General features: G+C 41.9%; 2 protein-coding genes across 3 annotated transcripts in view; one reads left to right on the top strand and one right to left on the bottom strand.

The window, feature by feature from the left end:
• CDCA7L (cell division cycle associated 7-like) overlaps positions 1–1,676 on the top strand; it is a 54,926-nt gene extending 53,250 nt beyond the window's left edge. For both annotated transcript variants that reach the window (XM_011973913.1, XM_011973914.1), the window contains 2 exons: positions 89–225; positions 815–1,676. In XM_011973913.1, coding sequence (XP_011829303.1) covers positions 89–225; positions 815–845 — 168 coding nt within the window. In that variant the 3' untranslated portion in view covers positions 846–1,676. The remainder of the gene's footprint in view (positions 1–88; positions 226–814) is intronic.
• A 330-nt stretch (positions 1,677–2,006) lies between these two features.
• Positions 2,007–11,872, bottom strand: part of DNAH11 (dynein, axonemal, heavy chain 11) — a 387,500-nt gene continuing 377,634 nt past the window's right edge. Inside the window, exons 77-82 of the mRNA XM_011973963.1 lie at positions 10,196–10,438; positions 8,057–8,239; positions 7,862–7,977; positions 3,729–3,841; positions 3,069–3,209; positions 2,007–2,254 (exon numbers count right to left, since the gene is read on the bottom strand). Coding sequence (XP_011829353.1) covers positions 2,007–2,254; positions 3,069–3,209; positions 3,729–3,841; positions 7,862–7,977; positions 8,057–8,239; positions 10,196–10,438 — 1,044 coding nt within the window. The remainder of the gene's footprint in view (positions 2,255–3,068; positions 3,210–3,728; positions 3,842–7,861; positions 7,978–8,056; positions 8,240–10,195; positions 10,439–11,872) is intronic.

The following is an 11,872-nucleotide window of genomic DNA, read 5'->3' as shown; positions in this document are numbered from 1 at the left end:
GCCAGCTGAGCCAGTCTGGATCCGAATCCCAGTTCTTGCCAGAGCCTGTAGATAATGAGCGAAGTGTCTGCTGTCATCTCTCTGTTAGGATTGGGTGTGTCCCCCCTGTCGTGGGATCTGCAATTGCAGCTACTGTCGGAAGCGTGACGGCCGCTGTGCTACAGGAATCCTCATTCATCTGGCCAAGTTTTATGGTTATAACAATGTTAAGGAATATCTGGAGAGGTAAGTCTCTAGCAGCTTAAAAACAGCTTGAAATCCCGAGGCCGAGCACGGGCGATCCTCTTGGCAAATAGTTGTTGCCTTCCTCTGTGACTTATATAAACCACGAGTGCCATCTGTTCTGTATCTGTTTGCATTGGAAAAGCTCAGGCCTGATATTTTCCCTATTAGGGAATATTCTCCTTTGCTAGATTTTTCAACTCAACTCCATGTTGCCTTTAACCAAAATTTCTCCTTGAGGTGTATGACAGAAATGGAAGGAGTAAACAAGGCAGGCTGAGGGGAAACGACATAGATTATGAAAAGGCAGCCATAATCCTAGTGCAGAGAGAGTGTTCAGGGCAAGAGGACAGAATGTGAGCTACAAGTTTCATTAATGTGATAAACTCTGAATCGTGGTTCTGGAATGCGGGAGTGAGGCAAGTCGTGCTTCGGGCGTACTGTACCAGAGGGTGTACCGATATTGATGCAGAAAATGTCAGGATTTCGAGTGTCAGGAGATCTGGGTTCTGGCTTTGTACTCTTAGATGATTATAGAACCTCTCAAGCTTTGTACTAATTACTTACCAAATATTTCTCATCTTTTTCTCAGCTTACAAAAGGAGCTGGTAGAAGACAATTAAGGGGAAAACAGAACCAGCCACCTCACCATAGAGTACTCCAACAAGACATGCATACCATTTGTGCCTAAGATTTTTTACGGTTGTGTTTTTATACGGAAATTCTTTGTAGAGATTACTGTTTCTAAATACTATTTTTTTTAAGATTGTTTGTTTATATGCTTACAAAGATTTCTCAGGAAGACAGCAGAGCAGAGGAATCTATATAGATGTATGCACAGACCTATTTGTATGCTGAACTTTGTTCAGTGATTAAAAAGCACAGTTTAAATGGGGTGGGGTTAAAGTTCAGATAAGTTAGAAAACATTGTATGAGCAGCTCCTGCCTTTATCTATCTTTGGCTTCCCAAACAGTAACTCCAGGCCAAGTTTGCCTTAGCACGAGTGACCACAGTTTAATAGACCACACACATCGTTTAACCTGCTCTTGGTCATTGAAAATTTACACTGAACAAAGTGCAATTAACTGCAGAACAGTTTTATTAAAACTTGACTGAACAAAAGGGGACCGTCAACATTGTAGACACTGGAGGCCTCACAGAGTGCTAGCCTCTTCCTTCAGGACTCACCTGAGGCCTGCTGCTTTTATATTTTGAAAGAGTTTAAGGGCTAATAATTTTTAATTTAATTGGTTGTTTAAGAACTAAAATCTCCCTTCTTTCTGGCTGCATTGCTTTTGCATGTTCAGATGTGATATAGGTTTTTTTGAGATGGAGTCTTGTTCTGTTGCCCAGGCTGGAGTACAGTGGCACAACCTCGGCTCACTGCAACCTTTGCCTCCTGGGTTCAAGCGATTCTTCTACCTCCTGAGTAACTGGAACTACAGTTGTGTGCCACCACACCCTGTTAATTTTTTGTAGTTCTAATAGAGATGGGGTTTCACCATGTTAGCCAGGATGGTATTGATCTGACCTCGTGATCCACCCGCCTCGGCCTCCCAAAGTGCTGGGATTACAAGCGTGAGCCACCGCGCTCAGCCCTGAATAAGTTTCTAATATTTTGTCTGATTTTCACTCTCCTTTCTTCACTTTTTAAGGATAGCGTTGAAAAAAGAATGCACGTGTGAGTTACTAAAAAGTTGTAATAGAATACATTAATGTGCATGGGAACAGTGCAGCAACACAACAGAAAATCCTCACTGCACTCCAGCCGAGGCTAGAGTTCTTACACTTCTAGCAGCAGAGCCACTCCGGCTAGAACCCATTTTGCAGTCTTCTCTTCGCTCTTCAGCCTGAAGGTCCAGATGTAGCTGGGGCCTCTCAGTTTGGTTCTGTACACAGGGCACTCGTAGGTCTGCTTGGTTTCTTGTCTCTCCACGGGGGTGGCTTTTGCAAAGATGACCGGCATAGGGCATATCAGCTCCTTGAGACGGGCTTCGACAATGGTTCCTGATTGGGTGTCCCAGCGGGCGCCTATAGCAAAAACACAACGGTTGCAATTGTGTGGCAGGTTGCTACTGATGATCAAGTTGTTTGATGCAATAAACATTCTGGTTTTGTCAGATTTTTTTGCGTGTCAGTGGTATTTTTACTGAGCTGGCCAGACTGAGCTTTGAAAGGTAGGTTACCCTGCCTGCAGTGGAGGCGCCGCTTTGCTTCCATGCTTAGTGGCTAAACTTTCCTGTGGAAGTAAGCTGATTTTATGAAATGGGATTCTAAGAGAATTCACATACATTAAACTAGTTTGCCCTCCCTTTAAATCTGCAGTTCAACACATTCCCTCCCCGTCGCACTTTATTCTCTTACACCAAGTTCCAGTCGTTCATTTATGTCAGAACTTGTGGCACTTGCTTTAAAGTGAAAAAGGAACATCTTGGTAGGGACCAAGTGTCCTGTAGAATAAATACGTGGCCAGATAAATTTGGAAAATATTGCATAGTGTAGCCCGCTCTCAGAGATTCACCCTACACAGTCGCATCTTCAAGGCTTGGAGAAGTCTTGTAGTAAAATATTAGAGCAAATTTACGGACAGTTTTTAAACAGTAGAAGAAAGATTTTGAAATGATTATATTGAAAAGCCAAATAATGTGAATTCAGTCTAAGTCTAAAGTTATTCAGTGGCATTACCACCCAGATATATTTGCAAAATTTAAGTGGAAGAAATGAGATAATGACTAGCATAAGGTTACTGTGTGAGTGAGGAGATGCTGAGAAACAGTAAGAGGACAAACACCGATCTGAATCCAACTAAGAAAAGGTTCCCCACTTACTCCTTGGGGTGTCTTACCCTCCATGAAGAGTCCGTGGAGGTATGCACCTTCCCTTGGCGGGTGGCCATAATCTTCCTTTGTTTTTTTGGTAACATCAACAGTCAAGCACGTTTTATCCAGTGGCCACTCATTTTTTCGAGCCATCGTCTGCATGATTGCTTTGGAAACATAACAAACTTTGAATAGGATGAAAATGTTGCATATAAGGTTCCCAGGAGCTACTAGTAAATTGAGGCATCCTTTAGTCCCATAGGGTGTTTCTTGGGCATTTGCACGTGGCTGCGCTGGAGCAGGCTTTGACCAACTAAGGCCTGCAGGACAAGCTCGCTGTTTCTGTAAATAGTTTTATTGGAATAGCCACAGCCATTTGTGTATTGTCTGTGGTTTTTGCACTACAATAGAGTAGCTATGCGGCCCTTTCCAGAAAATGTTTACTAGAGGACACCGTGCCCCACCTCACTTGGCTGCTCTTGCTGCTATAGGAGGCCCTTTCCCTCCTGCTGCTACTCGCCTGTCCAGAACTTTGTTTCCTCTGTAGCTGCTGGTCCTTTCTGTAATGGCTGCTGCTTGAGGATTGGTTAGCAGGGCAAGGAGCTGCCATCATAGGTAAATAGGGCAGGGCTTCTGGTAGGGTATGGTCCTGTCTGCATCAGGGACTGCACTGCCTCAGCCCTTACCCGTTAAGAAGGACTGAGGGTTGAAGAAGCCAGAGAGCCACACGACAGCCGGAAGGGCAAGGTCTTGTGTCCAAGTATCGAGTTCTCGGCATCGCAGGAGGAGGTCACTGAACCTGGTTTACGGGAGGTAGGAAGAAATAAACTTGTTCAGTAAAATAGCCATTTTCCAATATGTTCTGGTGGTGGGGGGCGGTTAGGGTAGGGTGGTGGTAGAGAAGTATACCACTGGTAGCTGGTCAAATCCTTCCCTGACAATTTGCAGGGCACTGTCCTTTTAAAGGGCTAGTTTGTTTCCCATTGGAGACGTGATGCCTGTAGCTCTTAACAGGAGGGCAAGATACACTGAGGAGTGTGGAAAACTCATTTCCATTTATGCAACAACTTCTATTAGAGCCTCTTCATGCTATATGGTGACTGTACAAAGGTCCTCACCCTATGACTTGGACTGACAAATGCCAACTTGGAGGGATGGACAGGGTGTCTGAGGACCAGGGATGGCAAGGCTGTGATGGTGGTTACAAGACCAGAGTTGCCAGGAAAGCCGATAGGCAGAAGGAACAACAAGTGCGGAGGCAGTGGAGCACGTGACAGCAGTCTAAGCACGTGCAGTAGCTGCCTGAAAGGGGGGAGGAAAAGGTTAATAAGGAAAACAAGTCAGCCACGAATGGCATGCCAGTGGTTTGAGAAACACTGCTGTTATGTACATGTTCTCGGCTCCTCACAATTGGGCAAGGTAGGAAATATCTGCAGTTGACCTATAAGGAAGCTGGCTCACAGGGGCTAGGGACAGATGAACCTCTGATAAAATTGAGACAAGTGACACCTTGAATCGTCAGTTTCAGAGGCTGCCTAAAGGAGACCAGGAGAATGGAGTGGAGAGAGCATAGCCTCAGTGTAAAAGCCAGAGTTCTCCAGAAGGAAGGGCTGGCACTGAAGTTTTCTAGGACCTTGTCTGCTTCAGAGTTGCAAAGGAAGTGGGGGTGAATGAGGAAACACCCTGACAAACCACATGGCAGAAAATGTCTGCCTGAGATATTTGGCTGACTGGGCTGTGAAGAAGAAAAGGTTCAGAATACTCACGTTCAAACTTATGTCACCACAAGGAAAATTCCTGTGCCTGGACCTATATTAAATTCTTCCAGATAGCTAGATCAGAAAAAGCATACTTGACGGTAAGAAGAAGAAACAGCATAGGCACCACACAAAGGAAAAAGGCGAAGAACAAGAAAAGCAAAGGCAGGCAGACATTTCTCTCAAAATGTTGCCATCATGAGGATAAACACTGCAGCCAATTTGTAACAACTAAAACAAGTGATTGTTGATATAAACAAGATCATGACTTAGAAGGGATCAGGTAGGAAAAAGTAAGGAAATTAAGTTTGAAGATCCCAGAAAAGAAGTAGAAAATATAGAAATGAAGCAAAAAGTGAAACGGCATAAGGGAGAATAACAAAAATAAATGGAAGTGAAGAGGTAAAGGGTTAGAGTGAAAGCAATAAAATGAAAGCTGAAATGAGGCCAGACGTGGTGGCTCACATCTGTAATCCCAGCACTTTGGGAGGCCGAGGCAGGTGGATCACTTGAGGTCAGGAGTTCGAGACCAGCCTGGCCAACATGGTGAAACCCCATCTCTACTAAAAATAACAAAAGTTGGCCGGGCATAGTGGCACATGCCTGTAATCCCAGCTACTAGGGAGGCTGAGGCAGGAGAATTGCTTAAACCCAAGTGGCAGAGGTTGCAGTGAGCTGCAATCACGTCACTGCACTCCAGCCTAGGCAACAGAATGAGAATCCGTCCCAAATAATAATAATAATAATAATTCTAGAAAATTTGAGTTTTCCTAAATTATACCTTTGAATCTATATAATCAAGGGCACATCACGTTCCAAGAAAATTTGGTAGAGAGTAATCAATGCTAATATAAAGAATAATATGAACAATAAAGATAATCCCTGGATGGCCAGGGGAAAACCTGAAGCCATTTGTAAAGGGAAAAGAAGTATGCTAGCTTTTGACATCTCCGTGGCAGCATCTGACAAGAGGAGAGTGATGGCTACAAAGGCCTCCAACTGAGGGTGTTACTATTTTTTAATAACTAGCCAAACTGTCATTCGGGTATAGACAGAAGAGTATATGGCATGAAAAACCACCAGCAAATCCAACAAACAGGAAGGTTTATAACCCAGGAAATAGAGAAGTCTTGAAGAAAATACTTAATTGTAAGTATATTTAAACTTCTCAGGAAAAGAGAATAGTCATAAGAAGGAAAACAGGAAATTATGAAACTAGGCTGGGCACCCTTCCAAAAATATAAACAACCTGGAACTGAAAATTATGGACAATGAAATATATTTTATTTTTTGAGACAGGGTCTTGCTCTGTCACCCAGGCCGGAGTGCAGTGGCATGATCATGGCTCATTGCACCCTTGACCTCTCGGGCTCAAGCAATCCTACCACCTCTACACCTTGAGTAGCTAGGACGGCAGTCGCATGCCACCACACCTGGCTAATTTTTATTTTATTTATTTTATTATTTTTAGAGACAGGGTCTCATGTTGCCCAGGCTGGCTTCGAACTCCTGAGCTCAAGTGATCCTCCTGCCTTGCCCTCCCAAAGCGCTGGGCATGAGCCACTGCACCCAACCTGGACAATGAAATCTAAATAATTAAGAGAAGAAACAGATTGGATACAGTTGAAGATATAATGAAGATCACCCGGAACTGATGAAGTCTACAAGTATACAGCTGAGAGACACTGAAAACGTTAAGAGGTCTGGCAGATAAATGTAGACATGAGAATAGAGAGAATGACAATATTCGGAGAAAAAAGCACTAAGACTTTTTCAGAATAAAAGCTATGGATGGAGTCTCACATTTATAACAGTACTTTAAAAATCCACACCTCAATATGATAATAAAATTGTTGAACATCAAGGGTAAAGAGAAAACATTTTAAAACTTTACTTGGGAAGGAATGCAAATATTTAAGACCAGACCTACCCTCTACAATCAATGCTAGAAAACCACGGAGTTAGAACATCAAAGTCCTGAAGGAAAAATAATTGTTGTGTCCTGGAATTCTACATATAAGTAAACTATCAATCAAGAATGAGAGTGCGGTGAGGACAGTTTCAGATACACAAGATGATTGCATCCCCTGCCCCCCAAGCCCTGCTCTATATTTTATACTCTGATGAAAAAAAAAAAAAAAGCCCAGAACAAGATACAAAAAAAGCAATGATGAGCAAAGAAATCAGTACAGTATATTGAAGCAAAAATAATGATTGACCACAAGCAAAACAGAACAAAAATAATGTGGTTTAAAATAAGATGGAACTACAATTCCAGACCAGAAGGAGGCTGGTGTTCAGAGGGAAGCTGAAGGGTCTAACATTGTGTTAGGAAAATCAAAAGTGTGCGTGCTACAATGTACAGTCTCCACTAATATAATAGGAATGGTACAGGGATAGTTGAGGTTCATGGAATAATGATTCAGGAAAGCAGGGGGAAAGAAAGTCAGCACCAAAAACCCAGGAATAAAGAGCTTTGTGAAACTTCCTGAATTGTCTACCAAGACCAAGGAGCAATTAGGTGTAACACCAGCCTTCAGTGATCTGTGAATTTCTGCTCTAGCTTTGTGACACATCTCTGCAGTTATACCCCCAGTCTAGTTTACTGCATACTGCATACCATATTTCAAACTTTCAAAAGTTGTCTATGAGAAGGCATAGGAATCTCAGGTTTGCAAAGTAAAGTTACAAGATGACACAAAGGCAAATTCAAGTTGCTTTCCATGGCCATTTAACTCTTACAACAACTCAGTGAGGGGATTCTATTGCCATCTACATTTTTCAGATTTAAAAAAAGACAGATTATTTTGTCTAAGATCATATACCCAATGAGTGAGAGGCAGAATTTGAATCTTGCTCTGACCCTGTCTTTTAACTGATTTTTGCCTTTGATTCAATATACCAAGTAAACTCAAATGAAATTGGTGGAAGAGTTTTTACAGTTACAGGTTGAGCACAGTCACAAAGCCCAGCCTGCACAGTTCTTAGGAAGCATTATTCAGAACACTAACCCAGCACTGAGGCTGCTCAGGGCCAGTGGCAGTGAGGGTGGGGTAGCTTACCACTGGGCTAGGCCATAAGTAGAAGGATAAGCCAGTTTGCTCCAAGTGTCTGGTACCATGTCATAACTCAATGCAAACTGCTGGGCTTCCAGAGCAGGAGATAATGCCAGTTCCCCCTTGCATGGAGAAAAAAAAGCCGCATAGTGAATATCTTCCAATGTGCTGAAGTCTGCTATAGCCTCACTTTAAGCTTACCTTCAAACTAAGGTCCAGTTGTTCAAGTGATATACGTATTTCCCGAATGAGAATATTCATCCTCTCACATTCTTGGAAGCAAACAAGAACATATGGGCTTCTATTTGAATTTTTTTGCATTATCTCTGCCATGTTGAACTCTTCTGGAAGTTTCTCCAAAATGTCATCCAAGACATTCTTAACCTTAAAATATTAAAACAAAGATTTAGCTCCTTTCTATTTCAGTTTTGGTCATGGTGACTATATATATCCTCTACTTTTTGAAGTTCCAGAATATATCATACAACTTCTGAAGGTGCCTGCGAATGCATCTGAAAGATGCCTACGGCTCCCAGGAGGTGGGTGGCGTGGCAGTGCCAACTCCCTCAGCTGCCTCATTGGTGCTTCTGCACCAATGCCAGCATTCCCCCTTCCATGGAGCTGCAGATCTAGTGAAGAAGGAGCTACAGTTATTTGCAGTTTATTCACTTAACATTTAGGGAGTATAGAACTGTCATCAACTACATGTTATTTATATGTAAAGATACGATCAGAGGAAGTAGAAGCCTATTATTTGGGTACTGTATTTTATAATCTGCTAAATTAACAAGATCCTTTTAAAAGCCATGTGAACCAGGGGCTGGGCACAGTGGCTCACGCCTGTAATCCCAGCACTTTGGGAGGCCAAGATGGGCAGATCACGTGAGGTCAGGAGTTTGAGACCAGCCTGGCCAATCTGGTAAAACTCTGTCTCTACTAAAAATACAAAAATTAGCTGGGCATGGTGGAGCGTGTCTGTAATCCCAGCTATTTGGGTGACTGAGGCATGAGAATCGCTTGAATTTGGGAGGTAGAGGTTGCAATGAGCCCAGGCCTCATTCTCCAGCCTGGGCCACAGAATGAGACTGTCTCAAAAAATAAAAAATAAAATAAAAGTCATATAACCCAAATAAGCCTTTTAAGCATAAGCAAATTCTGGTGAACTATGATGCTGCCCTCCCAACCACGGCATCCTAAAATTCCCAATTTAGATCAACATTTTTAACAAAGAAACTTCTATCTTCTGTAGTTGCTCTGAAGGAATGAAAGATTTATATATTAAAGGTATGAGAATGTACATGGTATTCATTCTATCTAGACAGCTCCACTGAGCTGGAGAAACCAGTCAATATCTAGAGAGGAGAAAGGATGGAAGAACTTTGCCTGTCCTTAGCCTCAGGCAGCTTTCCTTCTTTCCTTGGTTTCTCAGACTACTGCCTCTAGTTCTGACATCATGCCTGCCAGCTGGCATCACTCTGACAGGTAATTTATCTGGTCCCGAAATCTTAAACTTATTTACAGCAGGGGTAGACAGTATATCCAAATGGCCATAAGCATGTGAAAAGATGCTCAATATTATTCCTCAACTGAGGACTGCAAAGTTAAAACCACTATGAGATATAATTATTCTTACAAAATCACAAAAAGATAGAGCAACTGGAACTCACATGCACTGCTGGTGGGAGAGTAACTGGTACAACCACTTGAGAAAACTGATTGGGAATACTATTAAAGCTAAACATTGGCTATTAAATACTATTAAAGCTAAACATATATACTAATAAAGCTATTATCTGGCAATCCCACTTCTGGGTATAGAGAAATGGGTAGTATGAATGGATGCCTTTGGGAGTTACCTTTGCATATTGACTGTAGAAGAATGTTCATGGTTGTGATATTTCTATAAAAGTGAAAAACAAGAAACCCAAACATCCATTCACAGTAGAATGAAGAATTTTATATTCATATAAAATTCAAAACAAAAATGAACCATTGGTACATAAGCAACATGGATGAATCTCACAAATGTAATACAGAATGAAAGGAGTTAGACATGGATGAATGCACACTGTATGATTTCATATATTTGGAATTAGGTAAAGCTAATCTGTGATGATGGAGGTAAAGATACTGATTATCTCTGGGGGAGATGAGGGGTATGTTGACTGATAAGAGGCATGAGTATCCTGGAGTGTTGGAAATGTTATTTTCATCTAGGTGGTGGTTAGATGAGTATAAACCTAGGTAAAAACTTATTGATTTGCACAATTAAGATTAGTACACTTCAGTACAAGTAAGTTATACCTCAATGAAAAAGAAAAGGAAGGAAAGGTTCTCTACCTTTTCTTCTGTAGACTGCCCCAGTTCATCACCACTGAGTGCATTCCTGGGCTGCATCTCCAGCAAAGTTCTGAAGAGAGTGTTGGACGTCACTGTCAGGAATTCTATTTCAGCGTTTGGGTGGAGGCCGTACAGTGCCGGGCTTTCTGGAGGAAGCATCTCCTCTATGTACTGGTGGTAGCCTGCATAATCTAGGTAGGGTGGGGCAGCAAATCCTGGTGCCAGCATCAGTTCATCTTCAATCTTCAACCACAAAAGAAAAGTCAGTTATTCCAAATGTAGGTAGGCATCCATTTTCACTTCCTCAACACTTCGAGAAGACCCTGACGAGAAGGCCCCAGCACAATGCTGGCTGGGTAGCAGGCTCCCTAAACTGTTTTATAATCAACCATTCTGCTCTATATGCAACACCAGACTGATCTCTGGGGAGGATCCCAAGGAACACCCATTAATCCTATCCCTAAGAAGACTCAGTTTGCAGTGTGCATGGGGCAGTGTGATACATGCACATAAAAGGAATGAGCCATCACAGAGCCCGGGCTACCCTATAACACACTCCTATTCATTGATTCTCCCAACCATCCCCATTTCCCAGAGAGGAAATCAAGACTCTGATGTGAATTTGCTGAGGTAGACATTTGATTTAAATCTTAATTCTGAACTCATTTTAGTAGGACTCTATAGCCTGTACTTCCCCAGGGCACCATACTTCCCACAGTACTGCATCCCATCATTTTATATATGATGTGAATTTATATACCTGAATTTTATAAATATAAATAATGATACATGCATTTAATGAAAAATGTGTGCGTATGTAAGTACCATTTATAGGCCATATATACTAAGAGTCAAACTGATCCTGCCTTCCCAGGACTTTGAGCTACTCACAGCAGAGTCTGCCTTGTTTAGGATCCACAGACCCTGAGAGCTAAATACAGTTACCTACTGAGTGAAAGGCTGGAGAAAGTGGGCTTTTATCATGCCCATCTACTTTAATAAGGCTGGGGCAAGAGGGTAGACATTCCATTTAGAGGGAAGTTTCGAACAAAGGCAATGTGAATAGCAATAATAAACCCTCTAAACATTAGAACATAGAACTTCAAAATGTAACAAAAGAATTTATGAGCCTGAGTCTCTGACCAGCCATAAACACAGAGTCAATCAAGTGCTTACAACTTTCTAAGTAACAGTATAATCTCAGATTTATTTTTCCCTGATTGCTCTTTGGTTTCCAGGGACCATTAACCCCTCTGTCTTAATTCTCCCAGTCTCTTGCACCATAAATCCTATCTGTATGTGCACTTAAATGTACAGGGGAATGTTATTTTTAAACTATCACCTAATGTAGCTATTTTCTGCCTAGATTTTCTAAGTGGGTTTCTGAAATGGATTTGTAACTGTGTATGCTACGCTGTGGTCCCCTCACTAATCACCTGGAGACAAAGTGAACATTCTTTAATTCATTTAGTAATATGTACCCACCACCCAGTACACTACAACAAACCTTAGAAGTACAAGCTCCATATGACCTTGTTATTAAGGAACTCGGAGTCTAAAGAGGACAAAGTAAGTGTGAATTTCCATACAATCATGTGTGTAACAGTGGTTTTCTCTTTCCTTCTTAAACCTGCAATCCAGGTTATGTAGAAAGCCTACGTCCTTAATAAGGATGCT

This window comes from Mandrillus leucophaeus, unplaced genomic scaffold (genome assembly GCF_000951045.1).
Source record: "Mandrillus leucophaeus isolate KB7577 unplaced genomic scaffold, Mleu.le_1.0 Scaffold140, whole genome shotgun sequence".
Classification (NCBI taxonomy): Eukaryota; Metazoa; Chordata; class Mammalia; order Primates; family Cercopithecidae; genus Mandrillus; species Mandrillus leucophaeus.
Note: the sequence above shows the minus strand (reverse complement) of the source record. Positions and strands in the feature narration are given on the sequence as shown.